Genomic DNA, 24,664 nt, shown 5'->3' on the forward strand with positions numbered 1-24,664 from the left:
AAAATCAAGAAAATTTAGGCCTCTTTTTCATAGGAGTTCATTAATACAGATTTTTTAAAATAATGAATACGGTTTTTCCAGATGAAGTTTAGCAGCATTTGGTCAACAGATTAAAGAGTCTGATTGTCCAGGTGCAGAGACAGAGCAGAGTAAGTTAGTGTAGAAATCCCTTCTGCTTTGGAGAGTCAAATCCTTCCTCTCAGACTCAGGTCTCTCTGAAGCCATTGGTTCACACGTTTCTTGGCTTTATCAATTAGGGGAGTGAAATTTAATGAGCATCTTTCTAAATTACTTTTGCAAATAATAATGCCTAAATATCACCTGCAAAAGACAACGAGCACACCCACGTCTGCACAACGCACGAGGCACGCGCGACCTTAGCCACGCCTCCTAACGTACCACGCACTACGTCACTTTCCCTCCCCCCGGCCTTAGCAACAGAGGAAACATGGCGGCGTCCGGCAACGCAGAGCATTCCCCGGAGATAACAAGGCCGTTGAAGATCCCGAAAACCGAGGTTCCATCTCCCGAATCGGAGGACTTGAGCGACAGTAACCAGTGCCAGTCCAACCCGTCCACGCCGAACCGCTTCTCCCCTCTGAACGTGGGTTCGGGGACCACGAGCCGTCCGGCGGCCTCGTCCTCCTCCAACTTCACTGCTTGCAGAGGGATGTCATGGACGCCCTCCGAGACGAACGCCCTCATCGCGGTGTGGGGCAACGAGCGGCTGACGGAGGCGAGGATGCAGCAGCTGGAGGTGGCCGGTACCGTGTTCTCCGGGAAGGCCCCCGGTCCCGCCATGTACGAGCGCGTGTCCAGAGCCCTGTCGGAGCTGGGCTACGAGAGGACCCCGTCTCAGTGCCGGGAGAGGATGAAGGTGAGCGGCTGGTGCCGGTGCTGCGGCGGCGGGAGCACAACACGTTAGTAACACAACATCAGCAACAAAACGTCAGTAACACAACATCAAAACATCAGCAAAAAAACGTCAGTAACACAACAACATCACAACATCAGCAACAAAACGTCAGTAACACAACATCAAAACATCAGCAACAAAACGTCAGTAACACAACCACATCAGCAACAAAACGTCAGTAACACAACATCAGCAACAAAACGTCAGTAACACAACAACATCACAACACAACATCAGCAACAAAACGTCAGTAACACAAAAACATCACAACACAACATCAGCAACAACACGTAAGTAACACAACATCAGCAACAAAACGTAAGTAACACAACAACATCAGCAACAACACGTCAGTAACACAACAACATCACAACACAACATCAGCAACAACACGTCAGTAACACAACAACATCACAACATCAGCAACACAACATCACAACATCAGCAACAACACGTCAGTAACACAACAACATCACAACATCAGCAACAACACGTCAGTAACACAACAACATCACAACATCAGCAACAATACGTCAGTAACACACCAACATCAGCAACAACACGTCAGTAACACAATAACATCTCAACACAACATCAGCAACAACATGTGAGTAACACAACATCACAACATCAGCAACAACACGTCAGTAACACAACAACATCACAACATCAGCAACAATACGTCAGTAACACACCAACATCAGCAACAACACGTCAGTAACACAACAACATCTCAACACAACATCAGCAACAACATGTGAGTAACACAACAACATCAGCAACAACACGTCAGTAACACAATAACATCTCAACACAACATCAGCAACAACATGTGAGTAACACAACATCAGCAACAACACGTCAGTAACACAACAACATCACAACATCAGCAACAATACGTCAGTAACACACCAACATCAGCAACAACACGTCAGTAACACAACAACATCTCAACACAACATCAGCAACAACATGTGAGTAACACAACAACATCACAACATCAGCAACAACACGTCAGTAACACAACAACATCACAACATCAGCAACAACACATCAGTAACACAACAACATCACAACATCAGCAACAATACGTCAGTAACACAACATCACAACATCAGCAACAAAACGTCAGTAACACAAAAACATCACAGCACAACGTCAGTAACACAACATCAGCAACAAAACGTCAGTAACACAACAACATCACAACACAACATCAGCAACAACACGTCAGTAACACAACAACATCACAACATCAGCAACAATACGTCAGTAACACAACAACATCACAACATCAGCAACAACACGTCAGTAACACAACAACATCACAACATCAGCAACAACACGTCAGTAACACAACAACATCACAACATCAGCAACAATACGTCAGTAACACACCAACATCAGCAACAACACGTCAGTAACACAACAACATCTCAACACAACATCAGCAACAACATGTGAGTAACACAACAACATCACAACATCAGCAACAACACGTCAGTAACACAACAACATCACAACATCAGCAACAACACATCAGTAACACAACAACATCACAACATCAGCAACAATACGTCAGTAACACAACAACATCACAACACAACATCAGCAACAACATGTGAGTAACCCAACAACATCAGCAACAACACATCAGTAAAACAACAACATCACAACATCAGCAACAACACGTCAGTAACACAACAACATCACAACATCAGCAACAATACGTCAGTAACACACCAACATCAGCAACAACACGTCAGTAACACAACACAACATCAGTAACAACACGTTAGTAACACAAAAAGATCACAACACATCAGCAACAACACGTCAGTAACACAACAACATCACAACATCAGCAGCAACACGTCAGTAACACAACAACATCACATCAGCAACAATACGTCAGTAACACAACAACATCACAACATCAGCAACAACACGTCAGTAACACAACAACATCACAACATCAGCAACAACACGTCAGTAACACAACAACATCACAACATCAGCAACAATACGTCAGTAACACACCAACATCAGCAACAACACGTCAGTAACACAACAACATCTCAACACAACATCAGAAACAACATGTGAGTAACACAACAATATCACAACATCACAACATCAGCAACAACACGTCAGTAACACAACAACATCACAACATCAGCAACAACACGTCAGTAACACAACAACATCACAACATCAGCAACAACACGTCAGTAACACAACAACATCACAACATCAGCAACAACACGTAAGTAACACAACATCAGCAACAAAACGTAAGTAACACAACAACATCAGCAACAACACGTCAGTAACACAACAACATCACAACACAACATCAGCAACAACACGTCAGTAACACAACAACATCACAACATCAGCAACACAACATCACAACATCAGCAACAACACGTCAGTAACACAACAACATCACAACATCAGCAACAACACGTCAGTAACACAACAACATCACAACATCAGCAACAATACGTCAGTAACACACCAACATCAGCAACAACACGTCAGTAACACAATAACATCTCAACACAACATCAGCAACAACATGTGAGTAACACAACATCACAACATCAGCAACAACACGTCAGTAACACAACAACATCACAACATCAGCAACAATACGTCAGTAACACACCAACATCAGCAACAACACGTCAGTAACACAACAACATCTCAACACAACATCAGCAACAACATGTGAGTAACACAACAACATCAGCAACAACACGTCAGTAACACAATAACATCTCAACACAATATCAGCAACAACATATGAGTAACACAACATCAGCAACAACACGTCAGTAACACAACAACATCACAACATCAGCAACAATACGTCAGTAACACACCAACATCAGCAACAACACGTCAGTAACACAACAACATCTCAACACAACATCAGCAACAACATGTGAGTAACACAACAACATCACAACATCAGCAACAACACGTCAGTAACACAACAACATCACAACATCAGCAACAACACATCAGTAACACAACAACATCACAACATCAGCAACAATACGTCAGTAACACAACATCACAACATCAGCAACAAAACGTCAGTAACACAAAAACATCACAGCACAACGTCAGTAACACAACATCAGCAACAAAACGTCAGTAACACAACAACATCACAACACAACATCAGCAACAACACGTCAGTAACACAACAACATCACAACATCAGCAACAATACGTCAGTAACACAACAACATCACAACATCAGCAACAACACGTCAGTAACACAACAACATCACAACATCAGCAACAACACGTCAGTAACACAACAACATCACAACATCAGCAACAATACGTCAGTAACACACCAACATCAGCAACAACACGTCAGTAACACAACAACATCTCAACACAACATCAGCAACAACATGTGAGTAACACAACAACATCACAACATCAGCAACAACACGTCAGTAACACAACAACATCACAACATCAGCAACAACACATCAGTAACACAACAACATCACAACATCAGCAACAATACGTCAGTAACACAACAACATCACAACACAACATCAGCAACAACATGTGAGTAACCCAACAACATCAGCAACAACACATCAGTAAAACAACAACATCACAACATCAGCAACAACACGTCAGTAACACAACAACATCACAACATCAGCAACAATACGTCAGTAACACACCAACATCAGCAACAACACGTCAGTAACACAACACAACATCAGTAACAACACGTTAGTAACACAAAAAGATCACAACACATCAGCAACAACACGTCAGTAACACAACAACATCACAACATCAGCAGCAACACGTCAGTAACACAACAACATCACATCAGCAACAATACGTCAGTAACACAACAACATCACAACATCAGCAACAACACGTCAGTAACACAACAACATCACAACATCAGCAACAACACGTCAGTAACACAACAACATCACAACATCAGCAACAATACGTCAGTAACACACCAACATCAGCAACAACACGTCAGTAACACAACAACATCTCAACACAACATCAGAAACAACATGTGAGTAACACAACAATATCACAACATCACAACATCAGCAACAACACGTCAGTAACACAACAACATCACAACATCAGCAACAACACGTCAGTAACACAACAACATCACAACATCAGCAACAACACGTCAGTAACACAACAACATCACAACATCAGCAACAATACGTCAGTAACACAAAAACATCAGCAACAACACGTCAGTAACACAACACAACATCAGCAACAACACGTTAGTAACACAAAAAGATCACAACACATCAGCAACAACACGTCAGTAACACAAAAACAACCCAACATCAGCAACAACACGTTAACACAAAAACAACACATCAGCAACGACACGTCAGTAACACAACAATATCACAAAATCAGCAACAACACGTCAGCCACACAAAAAAATCACAACTTCAGCAACAACACGTTAACACAAAAACAACACATCAGCAACAACACGTCAGTAACACAACAACATCACAACATCAGCAACAACACGTGAGCAACACAAAAACATCACAACACAACATCAGCAACATGTTAGTAACACAAAAACATCACATAACAACATCAGCAACATGTTAGTAACACAAAAACAACAGAACATCAGCAACAACACGTTAGTAACACAAAAACATCACAACATCAGCAACAACACGTTAGGTTAGGTTCACAGCATAAGTAACCATGGACACTGACTCCGAGTATAAGTTACCTCTCTTTCAGAAACGGGTTTGACTTACTCTGCTTTCTCTGGTTTAACAAACCTCCCATTCTGAAACGGAAAACCCAGGGTTTCCCTGTTTTCAGGGTTAACGCACTCAGAGTTTACACTTAACCTCCTTTCTGAAACAGGCCCCTGGTGATCTGTGCAGTGTTGAGTCCACCTGGGTGATCTCAAACACGCTTTTGGTGTCACCAACATACATTTCCATCCGTTTTCTTTACTTATTTGTACTGTCATGATGCTTTGTCAGTTTACCTTCTTGTTGCATCTTCAAAAGTGCAGATTAAAATGTGACACTGAATTAGAAACAGCACATTGTAATTTTTACATCTATTATTAAAGTATTTATTACATAATACAGTGGAAATAAGTAGATATGGTTAGCATGTGGATTTACGGTATGCGCCCCTAAATTTTCTGGTTGTGCCCCTGAAATTTTCAGTTGTGGGCACAGTGCTCCTAGTGAAAAAAGTTAGTCTGGAGCCCTGACAACACAAACTTCACAACAACTCAACAGCAACACAACACAAAAACATTAACAACAACACATCAGTAACATGAAAACATCCCTGCCAACACATCTGCAACACAAAAAACGCAGCAAAAAAACTTCACAATAACACATCAACAACACGGCAAAAACATTCCAACACAAACGTCAGGAGGCATCCCCCATTCTTGTCCCCCCCGAACAATCCCACACTCAAACACTCTTCTTAGTGCCACCTACACTCTGCCACCACACAGCAACCCCTGACACTGCACGCTCGGCCCCCACCCTGGCCAGCTGGACCCCCAAAACCCCCGGGCGCCCTGAGAGGACCAGGCGGGTAAAGACTGGCCGACCCTTCCTGACCCCACCTGTGCATCGTATGCCAAACAGCAGAGGCCCCCACCCCAGGGTACCTCTGTGTGTGGTGTTAATGCGTTGTGTGGTGTCTAAATTGAAAGTTAGAATTGGGGGCAGACAGGTGTGGTGTTTCACCGTGTCCCCCTCCAAACGCCCACCCCCACAAGGCTGTCGATAAATATGGAAGTGTCAGGAGGCCCTAGCACCCCCATTCATGCACCCATACATACCAGAGGGACCAATACTACTGCCTCCCCCAGGTCGCCACCCCCCAGAATGAAACTGAAAATAAATCCCCCTCATGCCAACTAATTTACAAAAAAAAAGATCAGCAAACCCCTCCTCACCCATCTTGAAAACCTACTCCCCTATGCTGTGGATGCATCGCGGACCCCGGGGCCCTGGGCCAAGCCCCCGCATCCCTGCCGGGTCGGCGCGCACAAGACCCTGCAGGCCCGGACAGAACACCCAAAACCTTTCCTATCTGAGACAAAAGAACTGAACCAAATGTCTGCCTTTCTCGTCCACCACAGACCCTCCGGCGCTGCTACAGCCGCGTCAAGGAACACGGGATTGGCAAACGAAAGAGTAGCTATACGCTGGAGCAGCTGGAGAAAGTTTTTGGTCAGGGAGGCTGGGACTCCCAGACCTGCGCCCCGGTGTTGATCAACAGCAATGGACTGTATCAGGAGATGGAGTCTGACGGCAGCACTCTGGAAGAGTTCTCTCAGGAGGACTGGTGCAACCAGGTCCTGGACTCAGCTTTTCACGAGGGTGACATGGAGAGTGGTGAGTTACCTACTGTGTGTAAGCAGCAGGCTGGTATGGAACTGATCTGAGCTCATGTTTGTCCTGCATTTTGTGTCTAGAAGACCTCCAGGTGTCTAGAAACAGACTTCTACACATACAAGCAGAGCTGTCTGACCAAAGCCAGTAAGTCAACAAAAAACATTCTTTGTGTTTGAAATGCTGCCAATTTAAGCTTGTGTTAAAAAATATCAGTAACTGTAACAGTAATATCAGTAATACTACACTGTCTGAGACCAAAAAATCTGTTAAAAGCCTGAGACTCAGTAGCTGAGCTCTGCAGAGCCCAGGAAGTGGATCAGAGTTGGAGTCAAAAATTCACCACATGCAAGGCTATGGAAATGCTAACATGTCGCGTGTGCTAACAAGCCGCGTGTGCTAACATGCTGCATGAGCAAACATGTTGCGTGTGCTAACATACCGCATGAGCAAACGTTGCGTGTGCTAACATGCTATGTGTGCTAACTTGCCTGTCGCTACCCGATCAGTTTACACATGCGCAATATTAAAAAAATATATAAATTACGCTACAGCGGTTCATGGTCAGGGCACGTCTTCGGATGATAATAACAAAAATAGTTATATATTTTTATAACAGCGAAAATGTTTTCAATATTAAGAAAGTTTACTTTACTGTTAAAAAAAAAAGAAAAAGAAATGTTTAGGCTAAAGACCACGCGATCCTGCTAATAACTACAAACAGACTACACGTGTTTTTTCTTCTTCTTTTTTGTCTGACGGCAGTTAACTTGCCAAAGAAAGAGGACACAGTGGCACTCCCTGACACTTTATTAATAACTCCGTTAACGCAGACACGGCATAAACGGCTAAAGCGGCTGCAGCAGTCGGTGACATTTCAGAGTAAAATGTGCTCACTTCTCCTCTTTTCCTGTTGCTAACATAAAAATACAAACGACCAAACAGAGAGAACGACTCCCAGCCGTGTGGCTTTCATTCTATCACTTATCGTTGAGATTTTTGGCGACCTTTTATTTTTTGGCGCTGTAATCCCGTCGGGGGAAGCTCTCTGTCGTTGAAAAGAAATTCTTGTGATCACAGTTATTGCTGTTTCAAAGGCTCAGACTGACGTAGAGGAGGCAGAGAGGAGTGAGAGAAATGCTTCTGATCTTTGAAAAAAAAATGTCTTTTACATTTTTTGATAATGACGTTTTACAATCTTGAAAGAACAAACGTATACAACACGTTCAATTAAGGGAGTAACTATAAATCAAATGACTTAAATGTTGGCCACATAGAGGAAGTGGCGTAATATTTGCGCGTATGCAGACTGATCGCATAGCGACATTGCTGCGTTTGCTAAAATGCTGTGTCATCTCTTCGGCCGTCAGGTTAAAGCTCTATCGTGTCATTTCAGTCCGACATTGGACCGGGTTCTGGGTTAGAGTGTAAAAGTTCTCCATACCTTATCATGAACATTGTAAAGGCTCTAAACTGACTCATTACCAAAATAAATGTTCTGCCTCTCCTGGAGGTGGAGCTCATGCTATAGCATTACACTTTATTCCTTAAGATTTGAGCTAAAAATGGTGCTCTAGAGCAGTGTTTTTCAACCAGTGTGCCGCGGCACACTAGTGTGCCGTGGGAGATGGTCAAGTGTGCCGTGAGAAATTGCCCTCATTAACTGATCTAAAAACATTTACTATCTCCAGGAAATCAGCTCTTTGTTCATCCAAACAGGCCCTGATAAAACACTGAGAAGTTAAGAATATGAAATATCATAAAATTATTTTTTCTATGTGTTTATATGATTCTATTAAAGACATTTTGATAAGAATAACGGGATAACGCGATTTAGCTGCAGCTATAAGTGTGTAAGGAAAAGTCCCGCCCTTTTAACTGTCTCCACCAATCATTCTTGAAGGCTTAATCACATGTCATCAGTCTGACCAATCAGAAGTGGTTAAAGTATTCACTTCCTTGTTTCGATTTAGCGCAAAAAAGTCTCTGTTCTAACAAAAATACCAGCTAAACTTCGTCTTTAGCGGTGTAGCTTTCCACAGAATCTGGTATCAGACTGTGGAACAAGTGAACAAAACCATGAAGCTCAGAGACGCTGGTCTTTCTGCGGTCGGCGCATTACGGGCACTACATCTCCCATGATGCAGTAAAGTGACTGTCTTAGCGCACAATGAGTCTCTCCTCTTAACGTCTTAAAACAACGAACACACATCAAACAGTTTTTGAATCTTTTGACTTAATTTTTAATACATCTTTTAGAAAAAACAGCTGCAGCTTCCAGGGTTTTCTGCAACAATTATCACAAAAATGCATGTGAGGTTGCGGAGCGGCTGTAGATCAATACAGACTGAGCTTTTTTTTTTTTTATCTATTTTTTTGGATGCTGGTGTGCCGTGCCTCAAAAAAGGTTGAAAAACACTGCTCTAGACCACAAATGGATACTTTAAATGTTTCCTTAAACGAGTTTGGACAATTCTTGCCTGTGAGTCTATAAAGCTGTTCAATTAGTCAGAAATGTATGTTTAGGTCGAACGAGCGTTAGCATTAGCCGTCCTATGGGAAATTCCATTATATGTTAGCATTAAGCTAGCAGGCTTTAGCTTTACTGCTGCTATGCGTTAAGTCACCAAAAAAAGAAAGACCTAAAAGATCGATTTCTACTTTTATGAATTGATTATTCATTTATTAAGCTTTGATTGATTCAGATCATACATTCATCCTCTAAAACCGATTATGTCCCTTTCGGGGTCATGGGTCTGCTGGAGTCCATCCCAGCCACTCGTGGGCAAAGGCAGGGACACCCTGGACAGGTCACTAAACTGTCTCAGGGCCACAATAACACACCCATGCACTCTCACACTCACACGTGGGACAATTTAGATTAACCAATTAACCTATGAAGCATGTTTTTGGACATTGGGAGGAAGCCGGAGACCCCGGAGCGAACAGGGAGAACATGCAAACTCCACACAGAAAGGTCCCCCCGATTCTGATTGATTAACCAATTTGATCAAACCAGCCCAATGTATTGATATTTTTTACATGTGCATTGCGGTTTGGGTCACACGTAACTTGCTGGTCTAATATAAAAGAACAATTGTATCCAAGATGACAGCAAACACTTTAATGACTTTGGAGGAGGAAAAGGCTCCTAAATATTAGAAAAATCTGTTTAAAAGGTGCTACATGCACATGGTATCTATAAAAGGGGGGTGGCAGCGGCTCAGGTGGTAGAGCAGGTTGTCCGATGACCGAAGGGTCGGCGGCTCTACCCTGCTCCACCCAGCCAGCCGTCATTGTGTCCTTGGGCAAGAGTTCACCCTTCCTGCCTCCAGCGCGGCTCCACTGGTGTGTGAATGTGTATGAATGTTCCGGTGATGGTCAGAGGGACCGTAGGTGCTAACTGGCAGCCACGCCTCTGTAAGTCTACACTAGGGCAGCTGAGGCTACATCAGTAGTTACCATCACCAAGTATGAATGACAAGTGAATAAGGGACACATTGGAAGCACTTTTGAGCACCAAGAAAAAGTGCTGATAAATCGAATCCATTATTATCATTATCAAGGAGAAACTATGGATTTTACGGCCAAGAGATGGAAAACTTCTTTCAGTAACTGCCTCAAATGGTGGTTTTATTTGAGTGGTGAGTCCAAGACAATTGTTGAGACGTACCAACACAGCATCACAATGGACTTAAGTTAGGTAAACGTTGGTTTTCATCCAACGTGCTACAGAAGACTCCAAGTGCTTGGATTCATCTGAGAAGCAATAGACAACAACCAGGTGTCCATGAAGCAGAGAGCAGTGAGCCTGTGCCGGGATCAACAACTAAAGCTTCTAGAAAGAAAGTCTGGTCCACAATGGGGTTACCTGTTGTTTCCTCTGGTCCTGTTCAGCCTGTCCTTTTCATCATATGAAGAATCATCTCTCACTGGCACAGACCTTATCAGTAGGTATGTAGTAAAATAACCTGTCTCAGTCTCAAACACAACTAAAGTATTTAGTTTAGAGTTGTGGTGATTTGAATCTAATTCAATAGGTTACATTTTCTCATGTTTTCATATAGGGTCGTGTCTAAGATGTTCATTTTTATATGTTTTAAATTCCTTTTAGGGGCAATAGATAGATAGATAGACAGATGTTCCCGCATGGAAATTGACATCTCCATCGCATACAGCACTGGTTGACATACGTATAGGAAAGAGCAGTACAGTTACCAGAAAAATTAGAACAGTAAAAACAGTAAGTAACAGTTTAAAAATCTGCAAAACAGCATATACAAAAAAAAAAGTCATTCAGGCCCTTTCCTTTCCCTTACCTTTTCTGTCCCCCTCCCCCCTCCTAAGTGGTGGTTAAAGAGTTTGATGGCACGGGGGACAAAGGAGTTTCTCAGTCTATTGGTCCTGCACCTTGGGAGGAGCAGCCTCTTGCTGAAGGTGCTTCTCTGGCTGCTGATGGTCGTGTGCAGAGGGTGGGTGGCATTGTCCAGGATACACGTTAGTTTTGTATATAGTTAGTTAAATAGTTAGTTTAGTTAGTTTAGTTTAGTTAGTTAGTTAGTTTAATAGTTGAACGGTTGAAGCTATACCTTTTTACAGTGAAACTGTTAACTGACTTGTCCCTATAGAAATATGGAGTAAACAAATGTACAGACAGATCATGGTACTCTCATTCTTTAAAGGTCTGTAGCTCTAAGCTGTTGAGATGAAGGAATACACTGGGATTCTGTTGCACATAAAACTACAAACTATGCGGCTGTTGAAGTCCAACTCGTCGTGCTACCGTCAGTACACCGGGTTCTTGAACATGCCCACAGTTACTGGGACCACAGAAGAAGAAAGGTCAGACATGACATTATGTGGTCAATGTAATCATTTGCTCAGGCTGCACATATATACTGTCTGTAGATGCATTACTTGTTGCACAACTTTATGCATTAAATGTGTGTTTCAGAAATGAGGCAGCCTTTGATGTGAGCAGATCATCAGGCATGGAATACCTGTAAATGTGCTGAGGATGAAAGGTCCTCCTTTGGTGAAAGAGCATGAGAAGGTTGATGCTTCAGACGACAAGAAGTGCAACAGAAATACCAACATTGTCTTTGCTTTGGAGAAAAATGCACTCCAGCAATTCTATATGATAAATAAATGACTGCATAATTCTGAAGCAATCCAAAGCTCATCATGAATTTGCCTCTTTGTCTGGAGTCTAGAGAAAGATCTATCCTGTCGGTTGTCCTTCACACAGGAGTTGCCAACAGAACAAGGATCATAGATGGCCTCAGGTGACCTCAGCTCTTAGCAACGCTCTATGTTCAGCTCTTTTTGGGATTCATACATTTTCAGGATGTGCTTTTCATGGCAAGAGGTAAAGAAAGACATTTCCTGTTGAATGTGAGCAAGGAGTGCTCCTCTGCATTTGTAAATATGGGTAAAAATCGTAAGCTGGTTCAGTTAGCCTTTGAAATTCTTAGCAATTATGTTTGCCATCCTTACAGCCAATCGTCTGCAGAGTGTAGACAATGCAAGAGACAAAGCATTCTGCCTGCATTCTCTTCTGCTCTGCCAGAACGATCCACGCCTCCAACATACGACACTACATCTACATAGCAAACGCACACATTACCAATAATGAGTGATGGTCTGAGAGGTATCATGTGTGCTCTCTCATCCATTGGTAGTGGATGGAGAATTAAAGTGGCCTGGATGAGTAAGACTCCTGCTCCTCAAAGCGGTCTGCAGTGGGTCCACTGCAGGTGCCAGCAAAGCAGAAATGATGCAGAAAAATGTCAGAAAAACGGTGTGAAACTTCAGAAGGAAAGAAAAGAAGAAGCTGTGACATTGACATTAAAAAGTGTTTTTCCTCAAATGTCATGGTACTAATTCTTAAGATCTATCTAAAATGTTGACATACATTTGTAAATGTCAATTTGGGAATGTTTGTTGTTGACGTGAATTTTGATTAAAACAATTGAAACCAGCTCCACTGAATCGCCTTGTTTTTCTACAATTTGGATTTATGGCTTGTGACAAAAAACTGCAGGATATATTGTGGAGAACCTTTAACCCAAAGTCCATAAGGGTCTAGTCTAAACAAAAAGCATTTCAAATGTGGTTCCCAGATGTGGGAATGAAAATCAGGCACTTTTCCTCGGTTCACCATGTGGCCTCTGTGTGCAGGAAGAGGGACACCATGCAGACTGTGATCCGGATCCTGGAGTCGGTGCAGCTGCAGTGGGAGCACTTCCAGACATGGACCGAGTTTTCCCGGCTTCATCTCTCCAACAAGCTGGCCATCTTTGGCGTGGGCTACAACACGCGCTGGCGCGAGGACGTGCGCTACCATTACGCTGAAATCAGCTCGCAGGTGCCGCTGGGAAAAAGGCTGCGTGAGTACTTCAACCCAGAGAAGCCGGAGGGTCGCGTCATCATGACCAAAGTTCAGAAAATGAACTGGAAGAATGTATACTACAAGTTCCTGGACATCACCATCAGTGAAGCACGCTGCCTGGAGCTGCACATGGAGGTGGACTGGGTCCCTGTGTCCCAGTCCAGGGCGACAGGAAGCGGCAAAGTAGCCTTCCACTACCTCCTGCCCGGGGACATACCCAACACCTACGGACTATATGCTATTGGCTTTGAGTCTGTCATGGGCAGCAACAGCACCGCTCACACCTCACCTCACACTGACAGCGAGGATCACAGCTCGCTCCAGTGCGAGTCCGAAAACGGAGGTCAGATCAGCGGAGCGGGCCAAGGGGACAGAACCGGAGGAAAGGTCACTTACTGCTACCTGGGCATCGCTGAGGACAGAACCATCCAGCAGTGTCTCTTACAGCACTTTCAGGGTTCTGGGAAGCTGTTCTTCCGCGGGGAGTCCTCCGCTGTGACACGCTTCCTACGGGAGAACTGCAGCGGCACAGCGCTGAGTCCAGACAGCGGCGCTGGCGAAGAGCCGCCGCAGCGCTTTGCTGTTCACATCAAGTTCATTGAGGTGGAGCTGGACTTCCTGTCAGCAGGTTCGCTGGTGGAGTGTCTGGAAACTGCTGTCGGTTATCCTTTGAAATACAACTACAGAAAAAGCTTGTAGCCCACTGTGTGCAGGACTTCTGGTGGTTCTGGAGAAGTGTGTCACCAGGAGCTCCTCCCAGGTGAAGGAGATGAAGATTAAGGCTGTACATCTGCAGTTTCAGGGCCACAGCTAATATTCTTCAGTTCTTGTTAGTTAAGGTGGTAACTACACTTCTGTGTAAAAGTTTTATGAACTCCTCACTTATTTCCACAGAGCCAAACCTTTTGGTAATCCTTTAAACGGAGCCTGTAGGCCGAAGTGCCGCCGTCCCACAAGCAACCAGTCAGGGGTGCAGCACACCTGATCCGGGTCATGAGCAGCACCGGGACCGAGGCCCGGGAGGCCTGCTTCTGGGTTTGTGCAGGAAAGGGATCACAGTGCTTTGATACATCAGAAAGATGGAAGCCAGTGTTTGGATGCAGGTCTTGAACCGGAACAGCTCCTCAGAGGATTTTTAAATGGGGAACTCATGGATTCTGTGTGCATCCATTCTGCCAAGCTTCCAACTGTTGGTGCTGAGTGGCAGAGCATGACAAAAGGAGAAGTTCCTGTGGAAAAGCTCCAGGAGATAAACCTCCAAATGTTCTGGACCACTGTAGAAGACTTAAAGAGGGACGGCTGCCTCGGACTTTTGCACACTCCTGTCTATAGAGAGTGAAATGCCTGTCAACTAAATCTGGCCAGCAGGACATGAAGCCCTTATAGATGGTCTAGAGGGGAGATTTGGAGGTCAGAGTGGCTGTGGCAGCCTCTGAAGTCCCTTTGGTTTTGTAAGTCTTCACTGCTTCGTTTGTCAGCGGGGGATGTGGGAATGGCAGCATCCATCTGTCTACCTCAGTGGGATGTAGGAAACGGGGCAGAGAGCCTTGATTTATTCTAAAACTGCCTTTACTTTGATGTTAGAGTCTGAAACGGAGTTTAGTGCGTCTGATACGCTGATGGAGTTTGCACTTTCACCTGGCCGACAGCCAGCAATGCTTTCACACACAACAGGGATGACGGCGGAGGGGGGAGTCCAAGTGACCTCCCCCTTTGTCAGCCACAGTGTTAACTTGTGCTGCTGTGATTTTTTCCACTGAGAAAGTTTTGTGAAAAGACGGCAAATAAACAGATTTTGGTTAGTCTGCCTGGCTGACGTTGCTGCAGCCACAACCACTACTTGAAAAGAGAAACTCCTGAAGATTACAGGAGGAATTCTCCCTGAGAGTCTAGCGAAGAGGACGGCGACGTCTACATTTCTGTGGAGGAAGGCCTGGCAGTCAGTCCTGCCTCACACAGCCTGCTGGCCTGACCTCAGGAGCACAGGAGGACTCCCCAGTTTGCTTCTGTAAGTGTTTTGAAAGGATCCTGTCAGTGTTGGTGAGCGTCTGCAGGCCTCACAGCCCGTCTGCACAGACTGCACTTACAGCTCTTCAGCTATGCGCAGACGTCCTCAGGCTCAATCAGCAGTCAGCGTCACATGACTTCCCTTGATAGTCATCAGTCTGACTTCTTCATGAAAACACGAGGGGATGTGCAATGTTCCAGGAAAGGACTGAAGGAAGAGTGGAGGAGTTCATACGTTTCTATGTATATGAAAATGACCATATTTATCTAGTATATATATATATATATATATTTAAGAGTATCCGTGTTCTTGAGCATTCCAGCTTCTGCAAACTTACAAAATGTAAGAGTTTCTCACAAAGAGTTGTGTATTTTCTGTTGAATATGCTGACACTTGTGTTTGTGATGGTTTCAGTCACTGTCCTGTGTTTACATGTCTGCAAAACAATAAATGGAGACCTGCTGTTGTTTGTGACATGTGTGAAATGTTTCTTTTCCTGAATACTTTTATCAAAGTAATTAACTTAATCTTTTTATGACAGCCTTGAGCTGATGGCTGTCATAAAAGTTCACCGTTTTCTGTCCTGATCATAACGTAACACCACACTGCTCCGCTCCTTAGGACAGTCCTGAAAGCCTGAATGAGTGTGAAGCTCTGCTGAATGGGCACTATTTACAAACCCTGACAGTAAGACAAGAAGGAAGAAGCCCCTTTCTGGTTGAGCTCAAGCGTTTCATTAGAAATATCTTAAAGAATCTTGAGGAATGAACTATAGGATATTCTAGACTAAATTTATTTCAGTAACAAATTTATTTCACTTTCAAATTGCAATACTTGAGAATTTGTCATAACTTTCATTATTAAAACTGACTAATAGAGCACAGCAATTTTACTGCTGATGCACATAAAACACTGATACAAAAAGCTACTTATTGAGACCAAATATGTCATTCCCCAATTTGACCACAAGGTGGTGGTACACAGCCAGACCTGCTTTTACACGGTGACAGCTGTGGCAGAAATATGGGTGTCTATGAGCAAAAATCACAGGATTTCTCTTGGTGAGGCAGAAAACTGAATAACGAGTAATTCAATAAAATGATCAGAAAATGTCAGATTAGTGGGAGCAACAACTTGCACTGAGTCATTTTGGGTGTCACATTTGAAGCTTTAAAGTCACAGGTAAACACCAGAACAAATACACAGCAGGAACTTCAGATAAACGAGAAAACAAATGAAAATTCACACAAGACAAGATGAGTAAACACTTACAACATACAAGTGAAACCAATTTGATAAATGCACGAAAAGGGACTAAAACAGTGATCCAGCAGCTTTTATGCTTCTGTGGTTTGCTTACATTTTCATAAACACTATATTATTTTAAGAATAAAATGCAAGTCAGCATTGCTCACACACTGTTGATCCCTCTCATCTGCAGTCCAGAGTGGCTGGAGCGAATTCTGATCTGAAACTGCTGTTGAATGATAATTTCCAGAAAACCTTTGCAGTCTGCAAGAAACCCTCATCCATGTTACTGAGACAGTCATGCATCCACAATGCTTTCTTTGGTCTGCAGAGGAAAGAAACTCTTTTATTCACTATTGGCCCTTCTATTAGCAGCTACAAGCCAAAGGTTTTAACCCTTGTGCTGTCTTAGATGAGCCCCCCCCTTCCATTGACGTGTTCTCCCTACCATGACAACGGTGGATAAAGGTGGAAAGATTTCATGTAATCCATGGACACCAGTGAAGATCACAAATCATTGAAGAAAAAAGGTTCAGAGCACTGTCTAGTGGGTCTAGATGACCCCACTCCCAATGTTTAAGTGCCTAGGATAGCACAAGGGTTACAGAAATGTTAATTTTTTTAAATATCAAATCTTTCATTCATTCTGATGTTGTCTCTGAAATATTTGCATTACTATAGAAGAATGACGCAAACATTCTGTCATCTGAACTGTCGCTGTGGAGCAGAGGTGGAGGGAAAAACCTCTGATCAGAATGTTGGAGGTTTGGTTCCTTGACTGCTCATGAAGTGCCCTTGGGCAAAAGGCTGAACCCCACAATGCTCATGGTGCTTATAGGTTAGCGTCTTGCATGAATATGTGTGTGTGTGTGAGTGAATGGGACTGTGGCGGTAAAGCGCCGCTTTGGGTCTTAATCAAGGCAGAAAAAAGAAAAGTGCTAAGTCAGTATCTCATTAATCATAAAGCATTTTGTACTTACTGTATTTACATACATTTACAGAACTGTGATGGTCTCTTCATCATGAAAATCATTTTTATTAGTATCATTCCTATTACTATTATTATTACTATCTATATTATTCGTATTATTATTCATATTATTTATTATACGAAAATGAAGGAAATTGGAGTAAAAGAACACAATTGTCTGAAAATAGTCAAATACAAAGACTGGACTGAAAACAAGCAAAAAGGCTAACGTCCAAAAGGAATCATTGAAAAACCTTCAAATACTGATTAATTACAGAAACTAGAAGAAATTTTGCCTTAATGGAAGAAAAAGAGTCTTTAATGAGAACAAATTCTCAGTTCTGTGTGTGTTAAGGTGAACATAAGGAACTTTTGGTCAAACTACTTTGACTGGCCTCAAAAAGTAAACAGGAAAGACCAAGTTGTCATAATTTCATCAATAAAAACAGCCGTTCTTTGATGTGTTTCCACGTCTCTCTACATGTGCTGTCTTTGGGTTTGAATGTTCATTCAGATGTCCAAACAGCATGCAGCATTAAGCTGATTGTGGGTTCTTCTGATGGATGTGTCTGGCCTTTCCATCAGCTGATGACTGACAATGACTGCAGCAGGACCCCCCCCCCCCAGCACAAGGGGGAAGAGGATGGTCAGGACGGACAGGTCTGGGAAACAGGTGAGGGCGGCAGGAGTTATGTTTGACTGTGGAAGAGGAAGCGCTCCTCTTCATAATGAGCAGAAGGACCTATCAGACGAGGAAGAACAGACACACAACAGCAACAGCAGCATCAAGTCGGACCTTCTTTTACCTCTGAGAGTTTTCTGGGAGGTTTTCAGGGCTGAGCTGCTTTAAGACAAAGACACTCGAGGGGAAAACAGGTGGTAACGACTGTCACTGATCCATGACCAAGCAAACAGAACATTTGGAGAACAAGAATATGTGCCGAGCTATGCTGCTCAAGAACATCTGCAGAGATTTCAATCCTCACCAAAAACAGGCAGCTTTTGGCACGTTTGCCTGAATTCTGCAGAATGTCAATGGAAGCCCAAACATGGCAGGAAATCCCACTGTGACCTTCTATTCCTGCTGAACTGGAACTTGTTTCTTTGAATTTAATCACACAATAACCTGTGTTCACCTCTTCTAATTGAGCAGTCCACCTGAATTAACCTCACCTTTGTTGCCGAGGTGACTGTCTGAGCTCCAATTTCAGTTCTTCATATTTTATGTAAGGGTTGGGGGGGGGGGGGGGGGGGGCTCCCTGTGGGAATATATGTCAAACTGAGTCCTTTTGCTTCAGAGTCATAGCTCTTCATACATGATGGAACAGGAGCTGGAGAGGCTCAGAGCAGAAAGGACGGTGAAGCTGCTGCAGCTGCAGCACACAAAAACTCCTACAGTCTGCAGTGTTCAGTAAAGCCTTTTGAACCCTTTTCCATGAAACTCATTCAAATGAGTCTTATTTTGACAGGTTTTTGAAAAACCTTTACGGTTGTCTAGTTTGTCACCTTAACATGATATATAGACAGAGAAATCCTTCATAACTGTCAAACATAAAAGCTGATTTTCACATATCAAGAATAAATGAGGGATTAGAAAAAGGTCACAATGTAGACGTGAAGGGTTGATTCTCCGCTGCCAAGCTGGCGCCAACCTACCAACAGAGGCAAGATGGGGTTATTTGTTGCCCAAGGACACTTCAAAACATGAGAGGGCAAGGTGGGAATCGAACCTACAACCGTCCGATCAGACTTCCAAGAACTACCCCTTACCAATGCTGCTGTGGTGACCCTGAGGAAATCCAAGTATAAAAAAATAAGGGTGAAGGGAAAAATCGAGAAGGTTTTGGTTGATTTTAAGCATCAAGTCCCTGTTGGACTTCAGGTCTGTGACTGTCTGTCACTCTGCCAGAATATCGCATCATACTTTAGGAGGTGCTCAGATGTTTTATCTTCGTGCGGGACCGTGCGTGCGCCGATGTGAGACAGCGCACGCACGAGCCGGGGCAGAGGGTGGTGCGCTTCCTCCTCCCCGCGCCTCTGCCCCCTCCCCGTGAAGCAGACCCACGGGCGGATAACTTTGGAGTTGCACTCGCTGCCGGTGAGGATCCCGCGCGGACACACACGGACGGCGCTCCAGCTTCCGCTCGCTCCGCTCAGAGTCCGGGTCTCTCCGGGAGCCCCCACCTGACGCGCCCCCACCTGGCCCGGCCAGCGCGTCCGCGGCGCGCGCACGGCAGCAGCGGCGCAGACCTGAGCGCAGAGACCGCTGGATGAAGGACGGGAGCGCAGAGTGTGTCAGCATGGAGCTCTGCCGGAAAGTTGCGCTGCTCTCACTGCTGTGTCTTTGGGAGCTCTCAGGTTAGTCTGCGCGGGTTTGGTTCTGATCTCTTCGGTTTTTGAATGCTGAGTGCTGACAGAAACCCGGGTTGAGCCTTTGTTTGGGACGTACTGTATACCTGCCTGATCCTGACAGTTTCAGACCCGGAACATGAAAGATGTGATTCTGTCTGGAGAGTCAGTGTGCCAGAAGAAGGATGGATTTAAGGCTCAAACACCTGTTTGTCTTTCACTGGATTTGAAACAAGTGTGTTCCACATGATTATGTCTCCCAGGGAGGAATAATCCCTTCATAGCTGCTGCAACATTGGCTCAGTGGTCTTTCTCTGCAGCACCGTATTAAACTCCTACTTTCACTCATGTACAGTATCCTAAGTATCCTTCATCCTACTTTTGGCCTGCCTTGTCTTGTTTTCAGAAAGTGGGACACGGTGCAGCTGCAGGAGTGTCTGAAAGCACAGTCATGGTGTGAAGTCAGGATAAAATATATGATCTCATTTTAGAACATTTCACAAATGTCAGAGAGAATTTCACAAGAAAATAGAGACTTTCTTGAGAGTGTGTTAAATAGGTCACACAGGACGCAGCCACCAGAGGTCAAATGAAAGCTCTGCCTTTCTGGGATTTGGTGTCCTGCTTAGGAATTTAGCATCTTTCCTCGCGGCTGTCTTCACTTGCCTCTGACTTTTCTGTCAGCAGCTGTTATTAATGTTTCTACGTTCATGTATGAAACAGGCTCCCTGAAAAAGGCTGCCCCTCAGCTTTGGGGGGCCCTGTCTGCTTCAGGTGAGTGCTTGGTACCACCAGCAGGCGGGCCGATGACTCCCATGTGCTTAGTGAGGCATACAGGCAGGAGGGATCAGCTTCCCTGAATGTGTTCGGGACTGCTGTGCGAGTTTCTGACACTTGTTGCCAAAACACTCTAAAGGACTGACGCAAGCACCCTCCAGCTCTCCGGTTACTCCCTGCGGGTGGAGGAACAGTTCCATTTGACCGTCATGCCACAATGGCAGTTCAAAGGAGGATGGCAGTGATCCTCCAGCTGACGGTTCTGGGGTTCTGGAGCAGCGTGACCCCAGCTTTAGTCCTGAAAACAATGGAGATACTGCAGAAAGGTCCATGGTTTGGGTCACAGGGAGCTAGAAATGCAAACGTCTTCTTACAAACAACCAAAATAAATATTTGATAAAAGAAAACGTGAGAATCTCAGTGAGTTTTATCAGATGCAATCCGATTTAAAAACATCTGCTCTCTGCATGTGACTTTAGTTTTTAGTTACCAGAAGTTTATGTTTAGGGAAAACACAGGTGATCAGAGGAATGAACTGTATTCAGTTTGTTACAAGAAAGCAAGTTCTGGCTTTTACGCCTCTTTTTTTCAGGCTTCTTCACTGTTCTTGGTTCTCACAGCATTTGACTTTTTGAACAAGCCTCCTCCTGCACAGACTGATGCTTCCTATCTGCTGGTGTTCTGCAGGCTTTCTCCTGTGTCTCCAGCTCTTCCCACACAAGGAGAGGCAACAGACCCATCAGCAGCTAGAAGATTTAGGTTGTTTGACCTAATTTGGGACCTCATTAAAGTCATTCTTCATATTCAGCTTCTCCAACAGTGCTGTGCTTCTTAATCTGATTAACCCATTCAAAATGTGGCATTGCAGTTTTATGAAGGTCAGCCAATTTGATAATAGCTTCAAGACCCTTTGTGCCTGATTAGGTGATTTCTTCCATCTGTTTAAATGAGTTTGCCCTCCTGTCGTTCGTCCTGAAGTACATGAACACCTGAGTTTCCCTTTTTCTGTATCTTTTCATTCTGAAAGTCTGCAGTGATACTTTTCTTGTGAAGCCTTTGAACATGAGTTTTGACCTGCGTGGTTAATGGAGTTTGGTTGCAGGACTGTGGCCTGAACTAAGACCATTTGTCCAGTTTTCAGAAAGCCCTGATTTCCACCTTTTCCTCTGGAAAGCTCTTTGTGTGGCAGTGAACATGACAGAAAAACCAATCGCCATCCTTCCATCATCTATGAAAGCCGGTCTGATCTAGATTGAGCAGTGCTGTTTTGATCACAACCATGGGAAAATAAGCTCCCATCTCAGTCTCATCCTATGGATCTCCAGACACGACATCTTAGCCACCACTTTGAGGGTGTGGGGGTATGTGTGGGGGGGTAGCTTCTGCAGACACAGGCGGCCTGTCGGCGCCATATACCGGTAGCTCAGATTTGGTAGCTGCTGCAGTTTCACATGCTTTGAAAAGAAGTCTCAATTTCAGGGATACACTTTATCAAAATATAGTCAGAGTCTATCTTCCACAGACTGCTGAACAATCTCACGAGTGTGTTGGGCACGCCCTTGCTAAAGCCACCTCCTCACTTGTCTTCCAGGTAGGCAGTGGATAACCGTTACCCTCAGAAGGCTCTGAGCCTGGTGTTTTTTGGGTGGGGTAGGGTGAGGGGGTCTGTAATGTTTCTATTTTAGTGATGTGATCATGGGTCATGAAGCAGCATTAAAGCTTTGTTTAGTTTCCTGTTTCACACTCCATTGTTTCACTGACAATGCTGCATCCGACACAAATGGACCTCAAGACAATGAATGGAGTCACTGCCGCACTTTATCTGACATTTTTGGCCGTGCACTCATGATCTTTCCATAGAATAATTCCAAACGGATGTTGAACAAAGCTCTGAGCTCTGATTGGAGCAGTCTGTGCCTTTGGTTCTCATATTTTTGACCCACCAATTTTCATTTGAGGATTGAGATTGAGGGATTTATCAGTTCCAATGACAGAAACATACAAGTGTGTATTTTTTCCTGCCTGAGAGGCTGTTTGCTGTTCTATGGTCAATCTGTGCAAGAGCGCCAGTGCTTCATGTAATCCTACGTATTTACACCCGCTAGTTCTCATTACAAGGCCCAGGAAAACAGGAACCTCACAGAAGATTAGAGCAGGTTTAGGCTCTCAGTGATGGGAAAAGAGAGAGCTGTCACTCACTATATGACGCACATGATCTTGCAGAGACCATGAAAACCACTTGTCCTGACCTCCTGTGTCCTTTTACTACCGGTAGTTTTTCTCGTTTACTTTCTTATATTTGGTTTTTACGTCTTTATTTGTCTGCAGGTTGACAAAAAAATCACTTATTTATCAAAGTGACGAAATGTTAAAAAAAACTAAAAACAAAACAGGACAAAATCAGGACCCAAAAGAAATGAAGCCTAGAACAAAGTAGATGAGGAGCAAGCCAAGAGATGACAAGAGAAAGCATGAACTTACAGAAACCGAGGGTGGAACTGACCAAAGTACAGAAACTGCTGTGGAAGGTCGTATCCAAAGCCAAGTACGACCAAAACGAGTTCCAGAACTGAACTTACATAACGAAACAGTAACCAGTCTTAATTCAAAACCATTTATAGAACTATATAAAAAGAAGCCAAAGAAAACAGTTTTCCCAGTGTTGGTTTAACAAGAACAGTGAGGTCAACCTGTTAATTCCGGTGTGTTATCTGGCTTAAAGTCTTATTCTCAGGTTCATGCGGATTTGAAGTAAGTGATAACTTCTCTTTAAATGCCTTTGACCTCTAAAACTTGACCAGCCCAGCCGCCGGGTGTTTGCTTAGTTGCCCCACATTCAGTGACTTGCTCCTATTTTTAAGTTTTCACAAACATTCATATTTTTAGTCTCAAAGTGGGATGAACTGTGGGAAAGTTCTGTCTGACGTGTGACATGCTGCTTGGAGACATGCAGATCAGTCGTTGACATTTGGAAGGAGGAATTCGTTTGTACTGTCATAACAGACAACAGCAGTGCACGGCGTGTGCGGCGTGCACGGTGTGTGCACGGCGTGTGCAGGTGAGCGCAGACAGACCGGATGTCAGAGGTGTCATGCAGTGAAGCAGGGTGCTGTCAGCTTCTGGCTGTTCTATGTCCTCTCATCTCCACGCATGGACCCTGAAGGCAGGCTGCCTCGCTCAGGGGTCATGAGAAAAGGACTGGGCGACTTTCCCAACATGGCCCGAGGATTCTTAAAGGCGCAGACGACCAAACTACATCCCTTCATCTTTTTCCTCACTGCTCTTCCTGTCTATGCCCCTCCCCTTTGTTCAGTCTAAAATGAAGGCCACACCAGCCCATGAGGGGAGAGCAGAGCAGTTTATGGAGATGACACTTCTCATTAACTGGAGATCTGGGTGAATGCTCCCAACTAAACTCATTAGTGCGTTTGTGTTTGTCTGCCACGCAGTTGTTCTGAGCTGCTATTAGGTCTTCTTAATCCTCAGAGATTCAACTTCAGCCACAGACTCTAGGTAGAAAGGACCAGATGAAGGATACCAGGCAGGAAAGTTCCTTTCTGCAGACTGTGGG

At 44.1% G+C, this 24,664-nt stretch overlaps 2 protein-coding genes across 3 annotated transcripts in view; both read left to right on the forward strand.

Moving 5' to 3' along the window:
* The first annotated feature begins 401 nt into the window (after positions 1 to 401).
* On the forward strand, positions 402 to 16,223 carry msantd2 (Myb/SANT DNA binding domain containing 2). Of its 2 annotated transcripts, none has more exons than XM_011492402.4 (4): positions 402 to 877; positions 7,098 to 7,353; positions 7,434 to 7,497; positions 13,531 to 16,223. In XM_011492402.4, the coding sequence occupies exons 1-4, from the start codon at positions 449 to 451 to the stop codon at positions 14,438 to 14,440; spliced, it is 1,659 nt and encodes a 552-aa protein (XP_011490704.1). In that variant the 5' UTR covers positions 402 to 448; the 3' UTR covers positions 14,441 to 16,223. The 2 variants fall into 2 exon arrangements, with proteins under 2 accessions (XP_011490704.1, XP_011490705.1); XM_011492403.4 differs by having other exon boundaries at positions 7,437 to 7,497.
* Positions 16,224 to 19,286: 3,063 nt separating this feature from the next.
* Positions 19,287 to 24,664, forward strand: part of esama (endothelial cell adhesion molecule a) — a 67,433-nt gene continuing 62,055 nt past the window's right edge. Inside the window, exons 1-2 of the mRNA XM_078931212.1 lie at positions 19,287 to 19,378; positions 20,244 to 20,325. Coding sequence (XP_078787338.1) covers positions 19,287 to 19,378; positions 20,244 to 20,325 — 174 coding nt within the window. The remainder of the gene's footprint in view (positions 19,379 to 20,243; positions 20,326 to 24,664) is intronic.

This window comes from Oryzias latipes, chromosome 14 (assembly GCF_053564925.1).
Source record: "Oryzias latipes strain Hd-rR chromosome 14, Olatipes_Hd-rR_3.1".
NCBI lineage: Eukaryota > Metazoa > Chordata > Actinopteri > Beloniformes > Adrianichthyidae > Oryzias > Oryzias latipes.

Bases quoted from the DNA above. Each gene is read 5' to 3' on its own strand.
- msantd2 (XM_011492402.4), top strand. From the start codon at position 449: ATGGCGGCGTCCGGCAACGCAGAGCATTCCCCGGAGATAACAAGGCCG. The intron at 878-7,097 runs GTGAGCGGCTGG...CGTCCACCACAG, and splicing joins AGTGCCGGGAGAGGATGAAG to ACCCTCCGGCGCTGCTACAG. The intron at 7,498-13,530 runs GTAAGTCAACAA...CTCTGTGTGCAG, and splicing joins GAGCTGTCTGACCAAAGCCA to GAAGAGGGACACCATGCAGA.